The following is a 20,411-nucleotide window of genomic DNA, read 5'->3' as shown; positions in this document are numbered from 1 at the left end:
GAGAAGAAGCCATTGAGTATATTCGATGGCAGAAGTTCTAGCTTGGTCGCAATTATAGTGTTCGACGAAAGATGGTGCTTCTATCTAGCTGCATTCTCTGTATCTCATCGCTGTGCATTCTTCATGTGCTGTCAATGATATCAAGGCCTGATAAAGGTCAGGTCCCTTGGTGGGGCGCAAGGGATGACGTCGCCAGGCTTGTTACGTATCGATCTTTTGACCAGGCGACCTCAGCCTGTTCTGTTCATCTCAAACCCATCGCCTCCTTCAACAGCTTTCCAGCCGAATTCAACTGTAGTTGGTCGTTTTGAACGCTATTAAGACACCTCTACAACTTTACGACCGCTGCTGGTGATGGCTTCGATCTTGCGACAGATTGTCGCGGGGCCGCGAGCTCGGCACCCTGAGGCTGGCTTGGATTTGTGCTATGTTACAGACCATATCATTGCGACGTAAGTCTATTCATTGGGAAGGTTTTATCGTAGGGGTGGTGTCGCAGTCGCTCCATATGAAGTCACCTCGATTTCTAGCAACTGTGCTAACACCTAGCCTTTTAGATCTGGTCCTTCAGAAACATATCCCCAACTCGCATACCGAAACCCTCTCGACCAACTCGTCAAATTCCTCGATTCGAAACACGGTGAAGATTGGGCTATATGGGAGTTTCGCGCCGAAGGAACAGGCTATCCTGATGAATCTGTATATGGTCGCGTGAGGCATTACCCATGGCCTGATCACCACCCACCTCCATTCAGACTCGTGCCCATGATCATGGCCAGTATGCGCAATTGGCTACATGGCGGGGAACTAGGCGGTGGTGTAGTCGCGGGAGACGGAAGACCCATGTCTTCTGGTAAAGATGCCGTGACCGAGGCACAAAGGAAAGAGAAGCGCGATAAGAGAGTGGTGGTGGTTCATTGCAAAGCTGGCAAGGGACGAAGTGGTACAGTGAGCTGCAGTTATCTCATCGCAGAGGAGGGCTGGAAACCCGAAGATGCCCTTGCGCGCTTCACGGAACGACGAATGCGACCGCGATTTGGCGCTGGTGTATCGATCCCTTCACAATTGCGCTGGATCAGCTACGTTGAACGCTGGACAAAAGGCGGCAAGAAATACACCGACCGGCCCATCGAGATTCCTGAGATCCACGTCTGGGGTTTGCGTAACGGCGTCAAGGTTGACATCGAGGGTTTTGCAGATGAGGGCAAGAAGATCGATGTCTTTCACACATTCAAAAAAGAAGAGCGCGTGGTTGTTGATCCCGAAGCACCTGAGGAGAGTGGTATCAGCGATATGATATGGGAAATGGCCGGCTACTCGGTCACCAAGCAGAAGGAGAAAGCTCCCGATGAAGCTCACTTTTCTGGGGCAACAAACCCAGGTGAAACGCCACCATCAGCAACTGAGGAGAAGGAGCATATTGGCAAGGCGAAGACTATTAAACGAAAGGGCACAGAGATGCTTCACAAGGTCTCTCCCGCAGGTTCTCATAAGGGCGTTGAGAGAACCAAGAATGACTCTGCTACATCGTCAAAGACCGACGTTACAGAAGCAAACTCGGAGGAAGAACCAGGCGGCATGGCGGTTATTCTAAGACCCAAGGCCCCCATCCGCATTCCCAACAGCGATGTCAACATCTCAGTCGAGCGTCGGAACAAGACCCCCAAGAGCATGGGTCTAACCATGGTAACAGCCGTCGCACACGTATGGTTCAACACGTTCTTCGAAGGCCAAGGTCCCGAACGAGACGGCAAGGCCCTCGATAGCGGCGTCTTCAGCATCGAATGGGACGCCATGGACGGGATCAAAGGATCCAGCCGCAAGGGTTCACGGGCGTTTGATCGAATTGCTGTAGTATGGCGCGTCGCCGGCACAGACGCTCTACCTGAAGAAGTCCTCGAGCCAGAAGAGGGACAGCCCGTGCCGCAGGTCCGACCGGCGGATTGGAAGGGTGCGAATATGGAGGATCCGGATAACCAGAAAGATCTGGGTCTTAGGGTTCAGAGTCCTGCGAGTGCGGATGTTAGTAAGGCGAGTAGTGTTAAGAGTGCTGAGGAGACAGTTGCGAACAACGATGAGGGGGGGCTGGACGGCGTTAAGTCGAGTGGACCGTCGGGAGAAGATTTGTTGATTGGGGATCATGGGGAGGTCAAGGGGGAGAAGAAGGCTTAGTTGATGATATCCATGTATATGACTGTATGGACGATTAGATGTATGACCATGAGTGTGAATAGAGTATTATGCTACCATGGCAATAAGAATGGGTATCTCGAATAGAAAGTGTCCTTGTGTATCACTAGACTCAGTAGTGTCTACCCCTTCCTCTGTAATGCCTATCCCCTCGATAACCCCCATACGGCCCTCCCCTTCTATGATTCCCCCTCTCTCTATGCCCATGATATCCTCCCCTGTCCTCCCTCGGCGGCGGAGGCACCGGCTCTTCGACCTCGACTTCATACTCTTCGAACTCTTCCTTAAAGAATCCTTCAGTAATCTCCCTTTCTCTCAACGCAGCCTCTGGCTCAAACACAAAACGCAGCGTCCCCTCTGGCCCCTTCACCGTTCGTTTTCCATCGCCCGGCCATGATGTTGATGTCGCGGGCGATGTCGCTGATGCAGGTGTAGAAGGTTGGGGGTCTTCAGCTTCGCACCGGGAGCAGAAGTACAGATATCGAGGTTCGAACGCCTTGTCAAGATCGTTGTTAAGCCGAATCTTGATGTCGATGATCTTATTCTGATCAAACTGTGCCCCGACCTTTGTCGATTTCCCATGCTGGACGTATAGATCTAGTATATCAAGCATAGTCTCCATAACAGAACCCCAGTGGTACTGACGCTTTGTCTTGGCGTACTCTTGAACTCTGTCCACGTGCTGTTCTGTCATGAGGGCTGTGAGCTCCACGACTGCCATGACCATGGAGAATGTTGTGCGCTTGATGGGGACAAAGGTCTTGTAGATGTCGATGCACATTGCGTATGCGGTCTCAAAGAAGGGTTTTCCATCCTCTTTGCCAAAAATGTCGCGGACGACTTTCACGAGGAGTTTTTGGGGGTAGCGTGTGCGGAAGTCGAAGCCGATTGTTTCGAGGATGAGACGTTCGAGGCAGATGATGATTTTGCCTGGGTTCTCGAACACCTAAGAGGGTTAGGATGGGGTTTGTGATTGCTGTTTGTTGGACTTGCCTTGTCATCGGGCGTGACAGATTTCTCGGGGTTCTTCACGTTATATGCAGCCGCGAGAATCTCCTTTGACTTCTTGATAGTATCTTCCACCTTACACGCGACAAACAGCGATGCTAGTGCAGCGTCTTGATAGTTGTACTCGACGTCTCTAAAGTTGAGTCGGAATTTGTGGAAATACGTGCACGCCGTATCGAACGTCCTCACCGGTCTGTTGTTTGGTCAGTCTCTAATCCACACGTACTCCCATACAAGACCCGACGTACAGTTGTAGATATTCTCTCACATTCTCAATCAGCTGCACACCTTGAAGACGGTAGTTGTCCTGTCTTGCGGGATCGCAGCCATGGTCCTTGAGCATACGTCGCAGCTTGAGCTCTGATGTGTATTGGTTCGAGCTGGAGATGGTGCCCGGATGGGGTCCGATCTTGGGTATCGCGTCGCCGTTTGTGGCCGCGGACGGGCCATTATTTGAGGTTGTCATTGGAGCGGTAGGGATGATAGTATGATTGTGGTCGCAAGTTTGCGGTTCTTTGTTCAGTGTCAGAATAGAATGGTCGATCAATTGAAACAAGTGGGCCTCGTCGCCGGGCGCTGTGCACACAAGCTTTGCCGGCTTCAATTACGGATGCTCAGTATGAATTAGGGATATGAAAGTGGCAGAAATCTTTCGACAGTTATGGCGATGATGTCTGTGGTCGCGTAGAGTCAAAGTTACTTCAGTTGTCATGATGCAAAACAATTGCGATGTGGCTGAAGCTGAGGACTGTGGCGCAGTTAATTACAAGTCTCAGATACTCCCGTCCGTACTCTCGACAATAAACAGTTCGTTTAGCACGATACGATCATTAATAAAACGAGAGGTTAATGTAAGTAAGTGTTGTAAATACTGGTAGCACTTCTACAGAACTGCCGTGACTTTCTTGATTATGGAGTTCAGGACTTACTTACAATCAACGTCCCAGTTTGTTTCTGAACCAACCTAGAGTTGAGCTATTGCCAAAGATGTCTCTCTAAAAGGTCGGTCTTACCAGGAACTGAGACGATTTCAGCGCAGTTGCTTACATCACAAGTCGAGACTTCTGCCTTGTCATCGGAATCTTTGCATTTTGCACGTTCAAGTTCACAACGAACGAGGCAAGGCAGGGGTATAACAGTCTGTTGAATAACTATAATGATAAAACTAATGATTAACTCAAATCAACTCCAACCTGTCCCCAGAGTCCCTCATTTCCGACTCAAACGTTCGTCGCCACGGGCCGCAGTAATTGGTGATGGTCTCGTTCAGTAGCTCAGAGAGGTTCTCGAGGTGTTTACCAGGGGCACTTCGGAATCTGAGGCCACCATTGCGGTCAAGCTCGCGAAGGCCAAGCCAATCCTCTTGGTAAAGCTCGCGAGCTCGAAGAGGGATAATTTCTGTGCCATTGACCTCCTCAAACCACGAAGATTCTTTCGGGATAACAAGATCATCCTCCTCAAACATCCACATGACGAAGTTGGTCAACTTGCTCAGATTCGCCTTGTATTTTTGGTTCTTTAACTCGCGCTCGTTGTTGATGTCGGCTAGGAAGTTGGAATTCTCGAGGTACTTGTTGTAATCGGCTTCGGTTGCTGGGTTGCGGTAGTATTGCGCGGGGACGAGGGTTGACTGGACGAAGTTGCTCCAGGTACCGAATCTCATGAGACCCATAGCTCCCTTGCAGAGCCAGTCGGTAGCGCCGCAGGATTTGAAGTCGATGATGCCATTGTGTTGGCTGCCGAATGTGACGAGACTGCGGACTTGTGGCCAGTTACAACGCTCGACGTAACCGCGGAGGAACTGTCCGCCCTGAGAGATACCGATGGCATCAATAGCAGGCGCCGTAGACAGAATGGGGTGCTTGGCTAGTTCCTCGCAAACCTTGCTGACTTGGTCCGAGACGTTTCCCTTGAAAGTGGCCATTCGATCCTGGCCGGGATCCTCGTCGATGGCAATGATATGAACAAAGGTTCCTGGGTGGATTTCTTCAACGAGGGCTTGGATGCTCTTCATTCCATCGCTGTTGAATTGGTCACCAAGGCCGTGCCAAACAACAATAGGTATTGGGTCATCGGATAGGTCATCCTTTGTGTGAATAGGTGGTGTAGAAGGGGAAGCATAGCTCTGTCCAGCCAATCCGATGGCCAACCCAAGCGGGAGCAAGGATGGGGCAAACATGATGCCTAAGGGGGGGAGATAAAAAACGGCCTGTCGATGCGCGGAACGCCAGTGAATTTTGGGGTAGTCGGGGATCTTAATAATTCTTCTGCCCAAGCAAGGGTGGTGATGGAGACGGAGATGATGGGGAAGAAGATGGAGATGGAGATGGAGATGATGATGGAGATGAAGACGCTTTGGAGCGGAAAGAGCACTCTTTGTTATTCCTGTAGTGATTGGCTGCTAATCATAGGTAGCGCCACAAATACAAGCCCCAGAGACTCAGGCACAGTGCACCTTAAGGTAAGTTAGGTTAAGGTCACGATCTGTAAGCTGCATTACCAAGGGCACTTGTATTTATACTATAGATATAAAGAAACATGTCTCCGATGCTAGTGATTTTATTAGACTGACCTCAAGAAGGCACCACAGAGGTACTATTTCAGCTCCAACTCAGGTACCTTACCTCCCTACTAAGGTAGACATGGAGATGAAGATGGAGAGTACCTACCTAGGTTGTGTGGGGAGCTGAAGACGTCAGCTATGACCCCTCCACTTTCCGCTATCTTCCTAGTAGATTCCAGGGGACAACTCTCAAGAGGGAGGATAAAGCTTCCGACAATCATTATATCAGGGTGCCAGAATAAATAGGTTCAAAGCTCTACTAAAATATACTAAACGTACCTAAATTTTTTCATCACTTAGGATAACGGGTCTAACGTTTTCTCAATCCTGCAAGGTCCCCAAGATTAAAACAAAGCCTACTCTACAATGAGGACATAAAAGCCAATGTCTATTTGTGCCGAGCTCGATCTACTCCGCACCTGGCTCAGATATCCTCGATATGGCCTGGAGCCGGCGGAAGGCGGGGGTGGGTTAGATAGACGCTTCATCCTCCTGCCAGGATCCTAGACTAGGTAGGTTCTATCTTGTGATCAGACCAAGTTGTTTCAGACAAGGCGCGAGAGATGCGAAATGCCATCAATATTGTATTGTATTGTTAATGCAAGTATAGCTACAATTCTATTCTGTGGGTTTTCCGCCCTTCAACGAACGCCTCAACACCGATGCCTTGAATTGCACGTTTCAGTTGTCAATGGCCTTGTTGGCCGATGCCTTTTGCTTTCTCAATCGAGCCTTGCGGTCCGAGATTTGCTTATCGAGCTTGCCGTCGTCGGCGTCTGGGAGCTGCTTCTGCTTCTTGGCCTTCTTCGTAGGAGCAGCAGGAGTCTCAGCCTCGTCGGTGTTGTCGAGAGACTTGCGCTTCTTTCCAATGTTGGGCTTCTCACCCTTGGCGGCCTCGCCCTCAGCAATGACGTCCTTCTCGTCGACCCAGAGCTCATCGGTCAACCAGATGGGAAGGGCGGTGGTCTCGGGACCCTTGATGTAGATGCTCTTCATGTTGCGCCACTTCTGAGGAATCCACTTCTCGACCATGCCGGTGACAACGGCATCGACGTTCTCGGCGATCTGCTCGGCGGTCCAACCGGAGTATCCAATTCGGATCGAGGTGTTTGTTGAAGGGTTCAGGCTGACGAATGCAGAGTTGATGGCCTTCTGAACCTCCTTGGCGATCTCGGCGGGAGTGCCTGCATTGACGGTACCCTCAGTCTTGACACGCTTCTGTCGCTTTCCATCGACCTTGGGAGCCTTGGCCTGCAGGTTAACGGGTACAGGTCGCTTCTGCGTTGTCTTGTAAAAGGTCTTTCCCAAGATCTTGGGTAATCTGTTGATGATGCGATCATCACCAAGGAAGATATCCGCCTCGGCGAAGAGCTTCCTCTGCGCCTCGTACTGGCTGTACTTGGCCTTGAGCTTTCCGTAGTCGATGACACGAGTGATGCGCTTGCCCAGCTCAGCGGGGAAGTCCTCAGAGGCAACAATGTTCTTGTAGGCGCGCTGGGGCTCGGCGGTGATGAGGCAGATGGTGGTCTCTTCGTTGTTGAGCGAGTGAGGAAGGGAGATCTTTCCGGGCTGTAGACGCGCCTTGTCGACGATGTGGCGCTTGGTCGTCAAGTTGAGCCAGATGGGGGTTGTAGTAGGGTCTTCATCGTCGTCGAGGAGATTGCGCTTGTCAGACTCGTCGGCCTTTTGCTTGGCAGCCTTCTTGATGTGTGCGAGAAGAGCCTTGGAAGCTTTCAAGGTCTACAAACAACTTGTTAGATGTGTTGGACCATTGGAGTCTTGTGGAGACGAACCTGGTCAGGGTCAATTGCTGTAACAACGGCAGCGCCGGGAGCGACAACTTCTTTTGAGGGCGCCATTGTTGTCGCGAAGTTGTAGATGAGATGGGGATGCAACAAAAAAGTTCAGTTTGATATGATAGTGGGGGCTTTATCAGTAGCTCGAAGGAAAAATAATTTTTTTCCTGCGATGGTTGGTTCTGTCGGAATATGCAAGTCCCGGGCTCCGGTCCAGGGTCTCTTAGCGGCGTTTACATGCCAAAAATACTGGACAGGCTCTGACGATACGAGTTTGTACAATTTGGGCCTTTAATTGGTTTATTGGTCATAGCTTTCTGATAATATTAAGAGACCACTCTTTTTCTGACTTCATTTTTGTCTTAGAGCTTAACAGTCTTGTATTGAGTGTATTAGACCTGGTGACTTATCCAGCTTCGTCTGTATCTTTTTCTTACATCCTACGGGGAGTTCTTAGCGGCGGGGCGGAGTTTGTAGGAGGATCCGCTGATTGTCCCTCACGTTATTCGAATGAGATCCGTCCGGTTGTTCCTTGTTGGGCTTACAAGATGATGAGCTTCTGAATCTTACAACAGAGCATCTCTCAATTTCTCGGTCTATCCTTGTATATAAATTGTACTACTTCTCTCTCATATCCTTTACATAATGTCCCCCGATCTGCAAGATCCTGCCAATAGGAGAGCTTCCTGCGATCAGTGCAGTATGTCCACCTGTCCCGCTTACACTTGGGGTCCAAACTTATATTGCACATGCTGATCAATCTGCAAGGACAAAAGAAGCTCAAATGTGACGGAAGCTATCCATCTTGTGGAAGATGCTCTACTCTCGGAGAGCTGTGCAAGTTCTCGGCGCGTATGCCCATGGGAAGACCTAAGAAGAGGAAGATAGCCTCCGAGAATGAAGCCCAAGAGAGCAGTGCGAGCAGGACATCGCCGTCGACTTTGGCGATGAGTATTGGGAGTGATAATGGAAGTGATATGGGACGAAGAGGGAGCTTCGATACGTGCCAACACATGTCTGAAGATGCTCCGTTGGATTTGATACCTCTTGGGTGAGTCGACTGAACCATCACCTTGATGGGTGAGCTGACTCAGATTTAGCAACGAGACAAATGTTGACCCCAAGCTGTTGGCATTTGAATCTGACCCAGGCCAACAGACTTGCGCCTGTCTCGCGAGCTTATACTTATCACTAGAAGAAGTACGAAAAGCAGATGATTTACCCTTCACAGCACGCTTATCTGCTCTGCGGCATTTGACGACCACGGCAGCAGGGATCATACAATGTCAAGTATGTCCTACAAGGTTTCTATGGGCAATGCAGAATGCTCAACTCCTTAACACGCTTATCATATCCTTGGCAGAAGGATATAAAAAGATCGTGAAGTCAGTTGAGGACGAAACGAAACGAGCTCAGGATGCCGGAGAATCAAAACAATTATGCATAAGTGAAGGCCAAAAGCTAGAGGCACCGTCGCAAAACGAAGGGTCAGGATTCTCGCTGAGCCTAGACCCTCAGGATTGGAAAAGCATTGCGAATAAAGCTATCAAATCTGAGCTTTTTGGGACATCGCATTCGAGTTCTATGTCATTCGTGGCGATGTTGCAGTTGATGGAGGATAGACAGAATTTGTGGCATTCAGGAACGAGTCATGTACCGCCGGGTATAGGACATCGGTTGGCGCATCAGATGCATGATAAGGATCCGCATTGCGTATCGGTTGTTAAGCATACGAGGGATATGATAAGTCACTTGTTGACGGATGTTTGAGTGGCTTGATACCCAAGATCAGGAGAATTAGGCTTATTTAACTTGATTGTCTGGCTGAAGATCTTGGTTCATTATTCTTGGACACTTTATATATTATTGTGACGGTCATGGCCTGATTGCTCGAAATAGGTTCTAAAGAGCTCGTCCTCTATGCTTACATATATTCTACAGGTGCTGCTTCTCTGCCTACCTCGGCACATAGGTATACTAAGGTAGTGTAGTCTGCTATCAGTCGCTAGAACCCTTTTCAGGCACGAGTAATGTACCAGTTGGAATACAACGCCACATATATTCAACACAGTTAACAGTTAAACCCTCTATTATACCCGTTTCTCCTGAACTACCCCTTGATATATACAGTTAGACAGCACCGCAATTTGCGAATCGTTCTCCTAACATGTATAACAACTATCCTGCTCACATGTCCGCCCTGACCTCTTGTGACCTTTCTCTTTACCCGCGCTATTTCTTGGTTCGCATGATTGGCCCATTATGCTGAGTTCCATAGATGACAGGCTTTGAGCCCTCAGAAAGCCAGAACAACGCCATCGGATTGTTCCATGTGTCTCCGCTCGAATCGGGCATGACGTAGTCAGTTCTACTCTCGTACTCAATGATGTTGCCATTGTGTTGGTCACCGTACCCAAGTTTGATCGAGTTGTTGTAGGTTATGGGCTTCGTCTTGCGTAGATTGTCTGCAGTCCGCTCTGCTGCCTTCTCATCATCGACTTGGATTACTCGTCCATTATGTTGATGAAATCCGGCACCTGCGAGCGCATTGTTGATATTCTGGCCTTTGGGATCAGGCTTGTGCTCATTCGGCTGCACGGGGTCGGAAGTGGAAGAATCGTTCGGGCCTAGGGTCGCAGCGTTACCGTGAAATGCAGGAGGTTGGTTCGGAAAGGCTTGGGTGGACATGGTGGAAACTAGGAGCGAGCTGACAAAATCATTGTAATAACGAATGCTGGACGCCGGGCCAGGAGTGTTCTGATTGCGGGAGAAGACTGTGAATTCGTCCTCGATCAAGGGAGCCGGAAAATTCCCGAATGGAGATTCAGGAGCCGGAACATCTGAAGACTTCTTTTCAGCCATGGCTTGTATGTCTGTCTGTATTTGATACAAGGTTTTGGATTGTATCTGCTCAATAGCTAGAGAAAGGTTGCCCTTTTGTCGTTCAAGTCTGACAAAGATATCAAGAAGATCTTGCTCTCTGTATAGGAAGCCCCAAGTACGAAGGACTCTGCTTTTTCGGAGTAAAGAGTTCAAACAGTTATTGTTAATGATAAAAAGAAGAGCGTCGGTCTGCGTCCCTATCTCAGGGGTCTGGAGAAGAGGGTTCTCAGAGATGCTAGTAGAAAGTCTCTGAAGTTCTTGGAGCTGCTCATGATATCTTTTCAGCGTCGACGCTCCCCCTTTTATCTTCCTCATGACATCTATCAGAGAAAAGCATGCTAAACCAAGCTGGCTCGCCGACGCCGCGACCCCAAGAATCTCTGCCATGATAGCCTCAACTTGGAAAACAAGGCAAGCAAAAACCGTGACAACAAAGAGCGGTGAAGAGACCAAGAAGCCGTGAATAGCTACATCGACGACGATGTCTTCGTCGGGTGGTGTGTCAGAATGCAGGACAAATTATGGTTGTGCTAACGTGGCATGAAAATCGACCGCAGATTATGAAAATTGTGAAAAGGTGCGACCGCAAAAGAAGGCCAAGATGTGAGTATGGTAACGAGAGTTAGGCACCATTGAGAAAGGAGATTGTGAAAAAGTGTGAAAGATTGACAGCAGAGCCTCATGTGTCAGACTGCGGTGAAACCTAAGGCAATTTGAGGGGGCGAAGCAGAGTAACACGGCAGAATAAGGCTGCCGGTATGAAGGATTTGATACGTTGATCATAAAGCGGTCAGTAAATATAGCAAGAGTTTCATCAAAGAGACGAGAGTTCTTGAGGATGTTCGTGAAGTCGAGACTTGCACCTCAGGAGGGTGGTATCATATCGAGTATTGATTTTCGTTTCAGGGGGCAAAGATATACTTTGAAGTGTGAATAAAGTGTTGAAGAGGAGAGAGAGAATCTATGGGAGTGGTTGGGTACTCAGATGATTTCTTGGGAGACGAGCCTCCGAGTTACAGCGACGCTTGGGGTCCAGTATTGTTTTCCGAACGAGATCGACTATCGCAACCAGCCGTAGACGGTTTCGTTTCATGGATCGAAGATACTCCTAAGCATGGTTCGCCTCTGTCTCTAATCAGCCTTTTGCCCTTATCAACACGAAAAAGAGAAAACCGGATATCTTGGGATGAAGGAAAGGTAGAAGAACAGTAACCGTCAGGGGGCTGTCCGAGGGGGGGATCTCGACCACGTAAGGACCTCTACGTCAAAGAATCTCGGGTTGAAATGCAATACTTCGGACTTAACATTCAAAGCCCTGGAGTACCTAAAGTAGAAGGAGTGTCTGATCAAGTTGATTGTGTTGGCCCAGTTTGCTACGCCACTGTTGGTTGAAAGCCTGTATGACGTGACAGGTGTGGATGGATACCTTGGGAAGAAATGCAATCCCGAAGGCTTAAGATAACAAGGGGAAGCTTCAAAACTGTTCTGGAGGTTCGGGAGCTAGTTGAAAATGCTTCCTGTTCCGTGTTTGACAGACATTGCAATGAGGCTGTGATGTGATGGACGAGGCAAGGCATCTAACTGAGCTCCCACTCAACAATCGCTGTATCGCGTACATTCACCTGTAAACTTGCCATGCGTATGACCCAAAATTCCGGATATAAAATGGCTAAATGACACCTCTCAGTATCTAAATCGACATTTCTCAAAGATGAGATGTGACGATCGATGCATCACGTCCATATCCTGGCGGCATCTTCAAAATGCGGGTTCGATGGCTGCTAGTGTGTATATGTGGTAGCAGGTACGACAAAGTGACATAATAAAGCAATTTAAAAGCTTTGATAGACTCCCATAATTATGCTACGATCTGATTAGTGCTATCAGATTTTGAGGCCCCCGATATGCAGTGTGACAGCACATGCATCGGAGAGGATGTTACTCCGAAAAGCCCTTCCGAATCACGAGTCAGCTCGCCACAAATCTGTCACATGAAAAATTCTTCTGGACGTGGTGTCACATCCATACGATCCAGCCAGTTTGGCAGCAAGGCAGCCCGCACTTCATGATGGGGGGTACGGCTTTAGAGGACGACAATGCCCCTCTTTTGGTGCCTACGAATAATGTCGTCGCAAACAGCGACCTGAACGGCTCAACTATCAGCAAAGATGCCGTGCATTGTGGCAATGGAAATATGTATAATGGCAACGCTACCAACATCACAAACAATATCTACTACGGACATTGCCCGGACCCCACAGCCCATTTGCCCAAGCAGGCATCATCCCAGCCAAAGGACTGTTTCCAGCGGCACTGTCGATATAATCAGATTCTGTTAATTGCAATTCTTTGTCTTCAGATCATTCTGTAAGTGTGCTCTTAAATCAGACCAAGAACCTTGACCTTCGAGTGGAAGTATCCATGAATACGTGATTAAACTGCTGTGTCATTCAACAACGATTCTACTTGGTTACTTGTATCCTACAACTTGGAGTGACTCTCTAAGTGCTGTCTCAGTGACTTCTGCTGTGCCGTGGACGATGTCGCTGATGAATGGTCAGGCTCTTTGATTCACGCCGCGAAGATGCATAATGGAGCTGTGGATTACCGTCACACCTCAGTCCGTGCTTCCTAGAGAGTACCTACGGGTAGCAATACTGTACCCCGCAACAAGGAGTCTATCTACAGCTGTGCGAGAGAATCATCACGCTAGATCACGGTAAAAACGAGCTTGGTTCAGGAGGCTCGAGATGGAGAGGAAATGAGTGTTAAAAGTTAATTGCTTTGTTTCGTGTATAGCCGCAGTTTGCTCAGTCTTCACTTCATAGTACATATCTGGGCCTTTGAACCTTCTATGTACATCAAACATGTCTTACCGTGGCAACCCTCCTGAAACCGAGTGTGTGTGAGAGCTGAAAAACTCATTGGCCAATATGTTTGAGGCCATTGGGAAACCGCATTTACCGCTCAGCCATTCCATATTGAGCTTTCAGCTGAACCTTTTGGGCTTTCGATGAAGGTATGCATGTCATAGACTTCTTGACAGCTGGAACTTGGTCTCTATGTCCACCCCCAAGTGATTATAGAAAGAGATCTGAGATGGTCCGAGTCAATTTCATCTCTCTTTCCCCTTTGTACGATTCGTGGTCATCGATCGGAAGCATTATCGTTTGAGCGCCGTCCGATATTGACGTTCTGATCTATGTTCCTGGCTAGGCCTTGCACAACAATAACCCAGTTGTAGCTGACTTAATCAAATTTCAGGCAAGTGATTAAACGGGTCACGAGGTTCCCCATCTTGATCCGTGAGTTTGTGTCGTTTCCTGCGGCAGCGGCAGCCTCATCGTCGAGAATTGAGTTATTATTAGCTATCTGCGCGTAATCTCGGGCTTCCGCCCGGTCGCCCGGCACGCTCCGTGATCTAACCCAATTTGTCTTAACCCCTTGCACCATCGCCGTTGAACCTTATTGGTAGGGTATCTCGGGCTTTATTTGATCCAAACCAATCATAACTTTCAATCCAATGCCGAAACCCGCTGTAACCAGCTCACTGAATGCCCCAACGAAAGGGTCTTTTTATGCAGCAGCGTGGTCGTCGAGCGTGCCCAACTACTTTATTTCTAGAATATTTCTGCTTAATTAATGCTATGCGTCTTTTTTGCTAAATTTTATAAGATTTCTGATTTTTGATGTAGTTAGTTCTGCATTCCACTTTTATTCGTGATGGACCTGTTATTGGTGAATTTGGCAAGGGTATAAGAGGAGGTTGGTTGGTAAGTACACAGTAATCGCTCGCTCAAAAACACAAGGCTAACTCTTCTCACATCTCATATATATAAGCCTTCACCTGATCGGAAAGTTCGATCATCTTGAGGCCTTACCGTAAGCCATCTATCAGCATAAACCTTTCATCAGAAACAGAGCAAGAGGAGCTGGAATGTACGGAGACTGAAATAGGTAACGGCGAACAGGGAGTAAACCCCAAGTATCTCAAATGCCACTATCTTGATGCTGTTGTCGGAAAGGAGATACACAATTACTGGGGAAACCGAGTTCTGGAGCATACCAACTCCCATGGTGAAGTGCTCGCACTCAAAGTCAGCAGCTCAGATGGCATTGACCGCTCTCAAGCCGACATGATGCATTATGCCGCAAAGCATGGCGTTTTAGCTCCGAAGGTCCGCGGAGTCTATGATATTGTCACTAAAAGGCCTATCGCGCGTGTCATGGTCAGCGAGCGTGTTCCTGGAGTGCCTCTTGTCGACGTGTGGCAGAACATGTCCCGAGCTGAGCAGACATCTGCCAAGGAGCAGCTTCGCGCTCAGATAAAGCAAATGCGTACTTTGATACAGCCTTACATAGGCCGTATCGACAAGCAACCCACCCGCAACATATACAACACCACATTTGTTAGGCATTGTGGCCCCTTTGAGGACGAGGAGTCTTTTGATCAATGGTGTCTGGCAAGACTGTCAGGTGGAGGATTGCAACGCTGGAAATGGAAGAGGGTCCTCGAAAAGCAAAGACGTAAATCAACTGGACGTTTCGTTCTTACTCATGGTGATCTTTCACCGCGCAATATCATGGTTGATGGAAGTACCATCACAGGGATAATCGATTGGGAGCTGAGTGGGTTTTATCCTGAGTATGTGGAATATGCGGTCGCCATAGGTCTTGGCCCAGGGATAGAAGAATGGTGGGTTCCTGTACTGAAAGAGATACTGGAACCATGCTCAACAGACCTAGTAAAGTTCACAGAGCTTATAGAAGAAAGAATGGGATCTTACTAGGCTATCTAAAGTAAGGGAGAGTTGTTATATTATGGACTTGTACTAAAGCTTTACTACACTACCTATATCACTTTATTCTTTTGGTTTCTGAGCCCAGACAGCCCTCTGCCGATAATAAGGATGCATAGTCCCTTGTCTCAACTCCCTTCTTAGCATCGAGATATACACCTCGACCTCCGCCTTAGTCCAGCCCTCCACCGCATTCGCCATGAACAAGACGTAGCCTTCAATATCCTGCTCAAGCGTAGCCTGAGCATACTTGCCAATTTCCTTCATCCTGGGATCCTTTGGCCAACCTCCAATGGGGACCTATCGGAGAGAATTTGTAAGTGCAAGCCAAACGGCCACAGAACGGGAGTCACTCACCTTGAAGTCACGTTCCTCAAGTTCAACAAAACCGGCCTTCTCCATAGCAGATCTCTGCACTCCATCTTCAACGATAGTGAACGAACGGCCGATCTTCTTACCACCCTCAACGAAGAACTTTCCCCACTGGTGCATAGCGCTCTTCTCAGTAATACTTCCGTCATCGCAGTCCATTCTGGAAAGAGCCTCGTGGCTTTCTATATAGCCACCCGGCTTGAGACACCGATACGCTTCTTTGAAGAGCTGGTCCCAGTCTACGATACTGCCGACAAGCCAACGCAAGTGGATGTAATCCTGCGAGTTAGGGGCGAACGTCCATTGTTGGGTGCAGTCTTCGATATCGCTAGCGAAGTGTCAGATATGCTTACAGTTATGTGCAGGTCTCTTACAATCGTAAGTTAAGAGGGATCCAGCCCGATTGAATTGGCGATACATCGGTGCCTATTACTTGCGTGTCTGGAAATCTATCTGCGAAGTCGCTGTAGAATCTAGTTAACAGAGATTCCATAGCGGTAAGGATAGAGATACTTGCATAGCCCAGATGCCTAGGAAAGGTTCATATCAGCTCAAGCCCGTCGAGAGATTAATCTGGACCGCTTCTGCACATATGTAGTGGACTTTGTGGCCAGAAGCCAGGCCGTGTAGAATTATCGCTCCGGAGCTTACCTGTCCCTGTTCCAATATCGATGACACTCTGTAATAGTCAGCAAGGTATTGCAGGACTACCAGCAACAACACACCGTGATATCCTTCGCAAGAGGCGCAAGGTACAGCGCACCGTCCAAAACCAGCGTCAAAACATGATGGCTACGCGCATTAGCATCAATCATCAGCTTGCGATCAGTAAACATACTTGATATCCATCGATTCGTTTTGCTTTTTGTCATTTGTTCCCCTACATGAATTAATCACGCACGTATCGTCGACTCTTTCGATAACTTACCAGTACTGCGCATTGCCGATATCGTGGTGATATGTTCTACCATTGATATTCCTGTACTCGAGAATACTTGAAGTAATTGACGCAGTCGACTCAGAATTATCGTTCCCCAGAGCAGAATCTCTGTCTCCCAACTCCTAGCTTCTGATCAGTGGCGTGATCGTGGTCTTCGATATCATATCATACGAACCTCAGCTACCTCAGCCCAATGCTCGGAAGGAAGAAGACCAGAGATATCTGTAGCTGCTTGAGCAGGCCCAGACTCATTTGACTCAGTCATATTTGCACTGTAGGGCTAGATGAAGGGGTAAAGGTTGAAGAGTAAGGTATATACCTGCGTTGTTTGTCTTTACTTCGCCATGGAACCAGCACGTACGTTTGAATTGTCATGCCACGCTTCACATACCGGATATGGTCCTAGAACCCGAGACGATACGGCACAGTAAAGATATCCTGGGCCCAGTCCTATGGGATCCTTTGATGGAGTTGTAGTGCATAATAACTGGGTATACTAACCCTACCAGTGCCTGCTATTCTGGCGTGGCCAACTCCACAATTGTTTAAGTATCGCTAAACGTTCAATTCTCACTCATCTGTCGTCTCAAATAAGAAAGAGAGGAGTGCGTGAGTATAGGGGTAACATAAGGGCAACATATGGGCTGGAGAGTTTAGATTTCCTCAATACAGCCGCTACGTGAAGGCATAAGGACTACAGGTACTCTCTAAAAAGTTGGAGCTGCTGAGCAAAACCATCACAGTAATAGATATGGTAGTTCAGCGAGGAACATATCGGATTTCATTAGATTCTTCAACCGAAGTAACCCAAGATCTCGCCTTGTAGTTGCATCTGACACGAAGTTCAGCCCTAAAGATAATCGACCTAATCTAACAGCGCCACGTGTTTCACATGCAGCCCATGCAACTACCCCTCTATTCAAGATCAATTCGATTTATAAAGGACAATACGAGATGGGTTTAGAACCAACAAATCAACTGCTGTGTCTATAACAAGCAAACCTCAGGCCAGGCAGTCTCCATGGCTGATCCACTATCCATCGGGGCCAGCGTCCTGGCATTCATTGGCCTTGCCGACCGCATCATCCGCACGTGCAAATACTGCATTGAAGCCGTTGAGGATGCACCGAAAGACATTCAAATGGTCCTAGGGGAGGCTACTTCACTAAGAGCTATTATTGATAGCATTGGCGAATCAAGTGCCACGAGCCTTGTGCCCAATCTTCACGAACAAAATGGACCTATCAAGTCTTGTCACAGCTGTCTTGCCTCTCTTGAGGCTCTTCTGCCAGACACCATTGGCCAATACAAGACAGGCAAGAGGCGTAAGCTAACACTGGTTGATCTCGCATGGCCTTTGAAGCAATCCAAAGTTAGGAAGCTGTTGGCGGAGATATCTCACCATAAGGCTACCTTATTGCTGGCTATGTCCGGTGATATGAGGTAGGTCTAGAGTCGCTTTGCGAAAGTTGAGGTTAACAGATTGCATCCAGTCGAGACCTGAAGGAAATCAAAACAGGGATCGAAAGACTACAAGGGACAATCTCAGGTTGGTGATTATCATCGATGCCTGGCCTGAGCTGACTTCTTCAAAGGGTCCGAAGCCCGGGAGACCATCCGATGGCTTGAACGAACAAATCCATCGTCTCTCCACAACATAGCGTTTAGCAAACATGAACCCCTGACAACAGCCTGGGTTAACAATTCTTCCCAGTGGAAGGCTTGGGTGTCATTAGCCTCTGAGACGAGACTCATTTGGATACATGGGCTACCTGGCGCAGGCAAAACAGTTCTAGCATCATACGTCATCAAAGAGCTCGAGAAACTGTGTGAACCTGCCAATGGTAGTGTTTGTAGCTACTACTACTGCCACTACTCACATAATCAGGACGAAACGGTGCCATTGATGAGCTGGGTCATTGCCCATATCTGTCGACAGATCAATTGGATACCAACTGAGTTAAAACGACTCCATGACCATGGTTGCGAGCCTACTATCGTGGACCTAGGAGTTGTTCTAGAGGTAATCCTACAGCGGCTAGACATTCTTTATATCGTCATAGATGCCGTTGACGAGAGCAATCCTCGGGAAGAGCTTCTGTCGTTGATTGAGACCATAACAGTCGATAAGCGGTTTGAAAAGATCAGGATATTAGCAACAAGCCGGCAATACTTTGACATAGAAAGGTCTTTGGGTGAGATATCAGAAAGAATATCAATGTCAAATACAATGGTAGACGCTGATATTAGACGGTTTGTACACGCTCGACTAAAGTCAAGTCACCGACTGAAGAGATGGCACGAGCGATTCGACGAAATTGAGGCAGTTCTAGCTACCATGGCTAAAGGAATGTGAGAGCTCCCATTCCCTATGATATGATTTAAAAAGTTCCTCACTTTCAACTGAGCTAACTCAAGGCTACAAGGTTTCGGTGGGCTGAATGCCAAATTCAAGCCATAGAGCGACTTCGCGACCAATCGAAACTACAGCAACTTCTTTCTAACTTACCCAAAGACCTGAGTGAGACTTACGCCAGAATATTCGAAGCAATCCCCGAAGATGATAGACCGTTCGTTCGTCGTGTCCTCACTTGGATCATAGGCCATTCGCAAGCTGCTTGGCTCTACGACGTTGGCGTCAACGCGAACTTGCTTCTGTCGGCTGTTACCTATGAGCATTTCGGATACGAAACCGAAGGTCAAAACTCCATCATCGACTTTGAATACCTGCAAGAGATATGCAGCTGCCTCATAACAGTTCGCTACGTTCCCGGGGATATTTTCGATAGCCGGCAGGAAGATTCAGCTGGTTTACAGGCTAGAGAAGCAACTGGCGAACAAGATTTCTACGTATCTCTCGCTCACTACACAGTTCTGGAGTTCTTGGTATCGCCGCATGTCTTTCAACCCAACTTTGCATTCTTCGCCATGTCTCCCGAGCTGATTCGACTGAAATTCGCAAAGAGCGTCCTGAAACAAGCCCTAGCGGCTGATCCAGAAGGGACAAATACTGATTGGATCCACGACCGCGAGGCCTATTACCTCACACTCGGCTGCGCTTTGTATATTCATGATATCCTGGCAGATTCTGATCTCCAAGACCTCTTCCTACGGTATATCAATCCTTGTTCCCCGCACTATTCGCGCTTCGAAGCTATTCAGTCGAAGATTGTGCAGAGCGATGAGAACTCTAGCTGTTACTTCCTCCGACACATCCCAGCCAGATTCCACTGCTCAGAAACAAAAGACACTTGTTTTGGGTCAGCTGCAGCATTGATGAATCTTCTCTTGCTCCGGCACCAGTCTATTCAAAAGGGGCTTATGCCGATGATTAAAAGGTTGCTCGAAGGGAGACCTGTACAAGAGCTTCTTGATGTTAAAGTGACAGCTACGTTTCTTGATGAAGCTGATGAAGATTTGGATGAGAATGGGAGTCGTTTATGTCAAAACACATTGAACGGGATGGTCTGGGAGATAGTGCAGTGGCGGCAAATCCTTCTAGATGATGAGGAGCTTTCTGAATCTTTTGATATGCTATGGCGCCATTTGGGGTAGATATACTTCACCAATCTATACGATAGAGATGATTATTAAGTGAATGATTATACTGATACTCTATCAATAAGGTGGTAGTAGACTGTATGTTCTGAGCCGTCTTCTATCTACCAACGTGGCATATTAATACTCTAGAGCCATGATATTGCCACCAGACGCACAACCAGGACGAACGGTGTCATTCATGAGCTGGGTCTAAACTCTCTATGATTATTTAAGCTTTCACCACAATCTTAACTGGAAATAACATATCTAGCTCACAAGAACGAGCTGGGGGATGAGAAGCGGCAGATCTTTCTTGACTA

At 48.1% G+C, this 20,411-nt stretch overlaps 10 protein-coding genes across 10 annotated transcripts; 5 read left to right on the top strand and 5 right to left on the bottom strand.

Annotated features, from left to right (window-relative positions):
* Positions 1 to 354: 354 nt before the first annotated feature.
* Positions 355 to 2,172, top strand: FMAN_10095 (uncharacterized protein; the record flags this gene model as incomplete). The annotated part of the gene is made up of 2 exons (XM_041820732.1): positions 355 to 452; positions 558 to 2,172. The coding sequence occupies 2 exons, from the start codon at positions 355 to 357 to the stop codon at positions 2,170 to 2,172; spliced, it is 1,713 nt and encodes a 570-aa protein (XP_041686583.1).
* Positions 2,173 to 2,302: 130 nt separating this feature from the next.
* Positions 2,303 to 3,664, bottom strand: FMAN_10094 (uncharacterized protein; the record flags this gene model as incomplete). The annotated part of the gene is made up of 3 exons (XM_041820731.1): positions 2,303 to 3,136; positions 3,184 to 3,391; positions 3,447 to 3,664. 3 exons carry the CDS (start codon positions 3,662 to 3,664, stop codon positions 2,303 to 2,305), a joined length of 1,260 nt encoding a protein of 419 aa, XP_041686582.1.
* A 711-nt stretch (positions 3,665 to 4,375) lies between these two features.
* Positions 4,376 to 5,377, bottom strand: FMAN_10093 (uncharacterized protein; the record flags this gene model as incomplete). Its single annotated transcript, XM_041820730.1, has 1 exon — positions 4,376 to 5,377. The coding sequence occupies one exon, from the start codon at positions 5,375 to 5,377 to the stop codon at positions 4,376 to 4,378; it is 1,002 nt and encodes a 333-aa protein (XP_041686581.1).
* Positions 5,378 to 6,442: 1,065 nt separating this feature from the next.
* Positions 6,443 to 7,620, bottom strand: FMAN_10092 (uncharacterized protein; the record flags this gene model as incomplete). The annotated part of the gene is made up of 2 exons (XM_041820729.1): positions 6,443 to 7,501; positions 7,555 to 7,620. 2 exons carry the CDS (start codon positions 7,618 to 7,620, stop codon positions 6,443 to 6,445), a joined length of 1,125 nt encoding a protein of 374 aa, XP_041686580.1.
* Positions 7,621 to 8,202: 582 nt separating this feature from the next.
* FMAN_10091 (uncharacterized protein) lies at positions 8,203 to 9,327 on the top strand (the record flags this gene model as incomplete). Its single annotated transcript, XM_041820728.1, has 3 exons — positions 8,203 to 8,257; positions 8,326 to 8,608; positions 8,658 to 9,327. The coding sequence occupies 3 exons, from the start codon at positions 8,203 to 8,205 to the stop codon at positions 9,325 to 9,327; spliced, it is 1,008 nt and encodes a 335-aa protein (XP_041686579.1).
* A 462-nt stretch (positions 9,328 to 9,789) lies between these two features.
* Positions 9,790 to 10,827, bottom strand: FMAN_10090 (uncharacterized protein; the record flags this gene model as incomplete). Its single annotated transcript, XM_041820727.1, has 1 exon — positions 9,790 to 10,827. The coding sequence occupies one exon, from the start codon at positions 10,825 to 10,827 to the stop codon at positions 9,790 to 9,792; it is 1,038 nt and encodes a 345-aa protein (XP_041686578.1).
* A 1,681-nt stretch (positions 10,828 to 12,508) lies between these two features.
* FMAN_10089 (uncharacterized protein) lies at positions 12,509 to 13,032 on the top strand (the record flags this gene model as incomplete). The annotated part of the gene is made up of 2 exons (XM_041820726.1): positions 12,509 to 12,807; positions 13,002 to 13,032. The coding sequence occupies 2 exons, from the start codon at positions 12,509 to 12,511 to the stop codon at positions 13,030 to 13,032; spliced, it is 330 nt and encodes a 109-aa protein (XP_041686577.1).
* Positions 13,033 to 14,576: 1,544 nt separating this feature from the next.
* Positions 14,577 to 15,230, top strand: FMAN_10088 (uncharacterized protein; the record flags this gene model as incomplete). The annotated part of the gene is made up of 1 exon (XM_041820725.1): positions 14,577 to 15,230. One exon carries the CDS (start codon positions 14,577 to 14,579, stop codon positions 15,228 to 15,230), a length of 654 nt encoding a protein of 217 aa, XP_041686576.1.
* A 72-nt stretch (positions 15,231 to 15,302) lies between these two features.
* FMAN_10087 (uncharacterized protein) lies at positions 15,303 to 16,816 on the bottom strand (the record flags this gene model as incomplete). The annotated part of the gene is made up of 8 exons (XM_041820724.1): positions 15,303 to 15,539; positions 15,597 to 15,939; positions 15,986 to 16,141; positions 16,202 to 16,290; positions 16,337 to 16,403; positions 16,450 to 16,491; positions 16,540 to 16,673; positions 16,727 to 16,816. 8 exons carry the CDS (start codon positions 16,814 to 16,816, stop codon positions 15,303 to 15,305), a joined length of 1,158 nt encoding a protein of 385 aa, XP_041686575.1.
* A 756-nt stretch (positions 16,817 to 17,572) lies between these two features.
* Positions 17,573 to 20,106, top strand: FMAN_10086 (uncharacterized protein; the record flags this gene model as incomplete). The annotated part of the gene is made up of 4 exons (XM_041820722.1): positions 17,573 to 17,994; positions 18,045 to 18,100; positions 18,147 to 18,903; positions 18,978 to 20,106. The coding sequence occupies 4 exons, from the start codon at positions 17,573 to 17,575 to the stop codon at positions 20,104 to 20,106; spliced, it is 2,364 nt and encodes a 787-aa protein (XP_041686574.1).
* Between the last annotated feature and the right edge of the window lie 305 nt (positions 20,107 to 20,411).

This window comes from Fusarium mangiferae (assembly GCF_900044065.1).
Source record: "Fusarium mangiferae strain MRC7560 genome assembly, contig: FMAN_scaffold011, whole genome shotgun sequence".
Taxonomy (NCBI): domain Eukaryota; kingdom Fungi; phylum Ascomycota; class Sordariomycetes; order Hypocreales; family Nectriaceae; genus Fusarium; species Fusarium mangiferae.
This window is presented reverse-complemented; position numbering and strand designations above follow the sequence as displayed.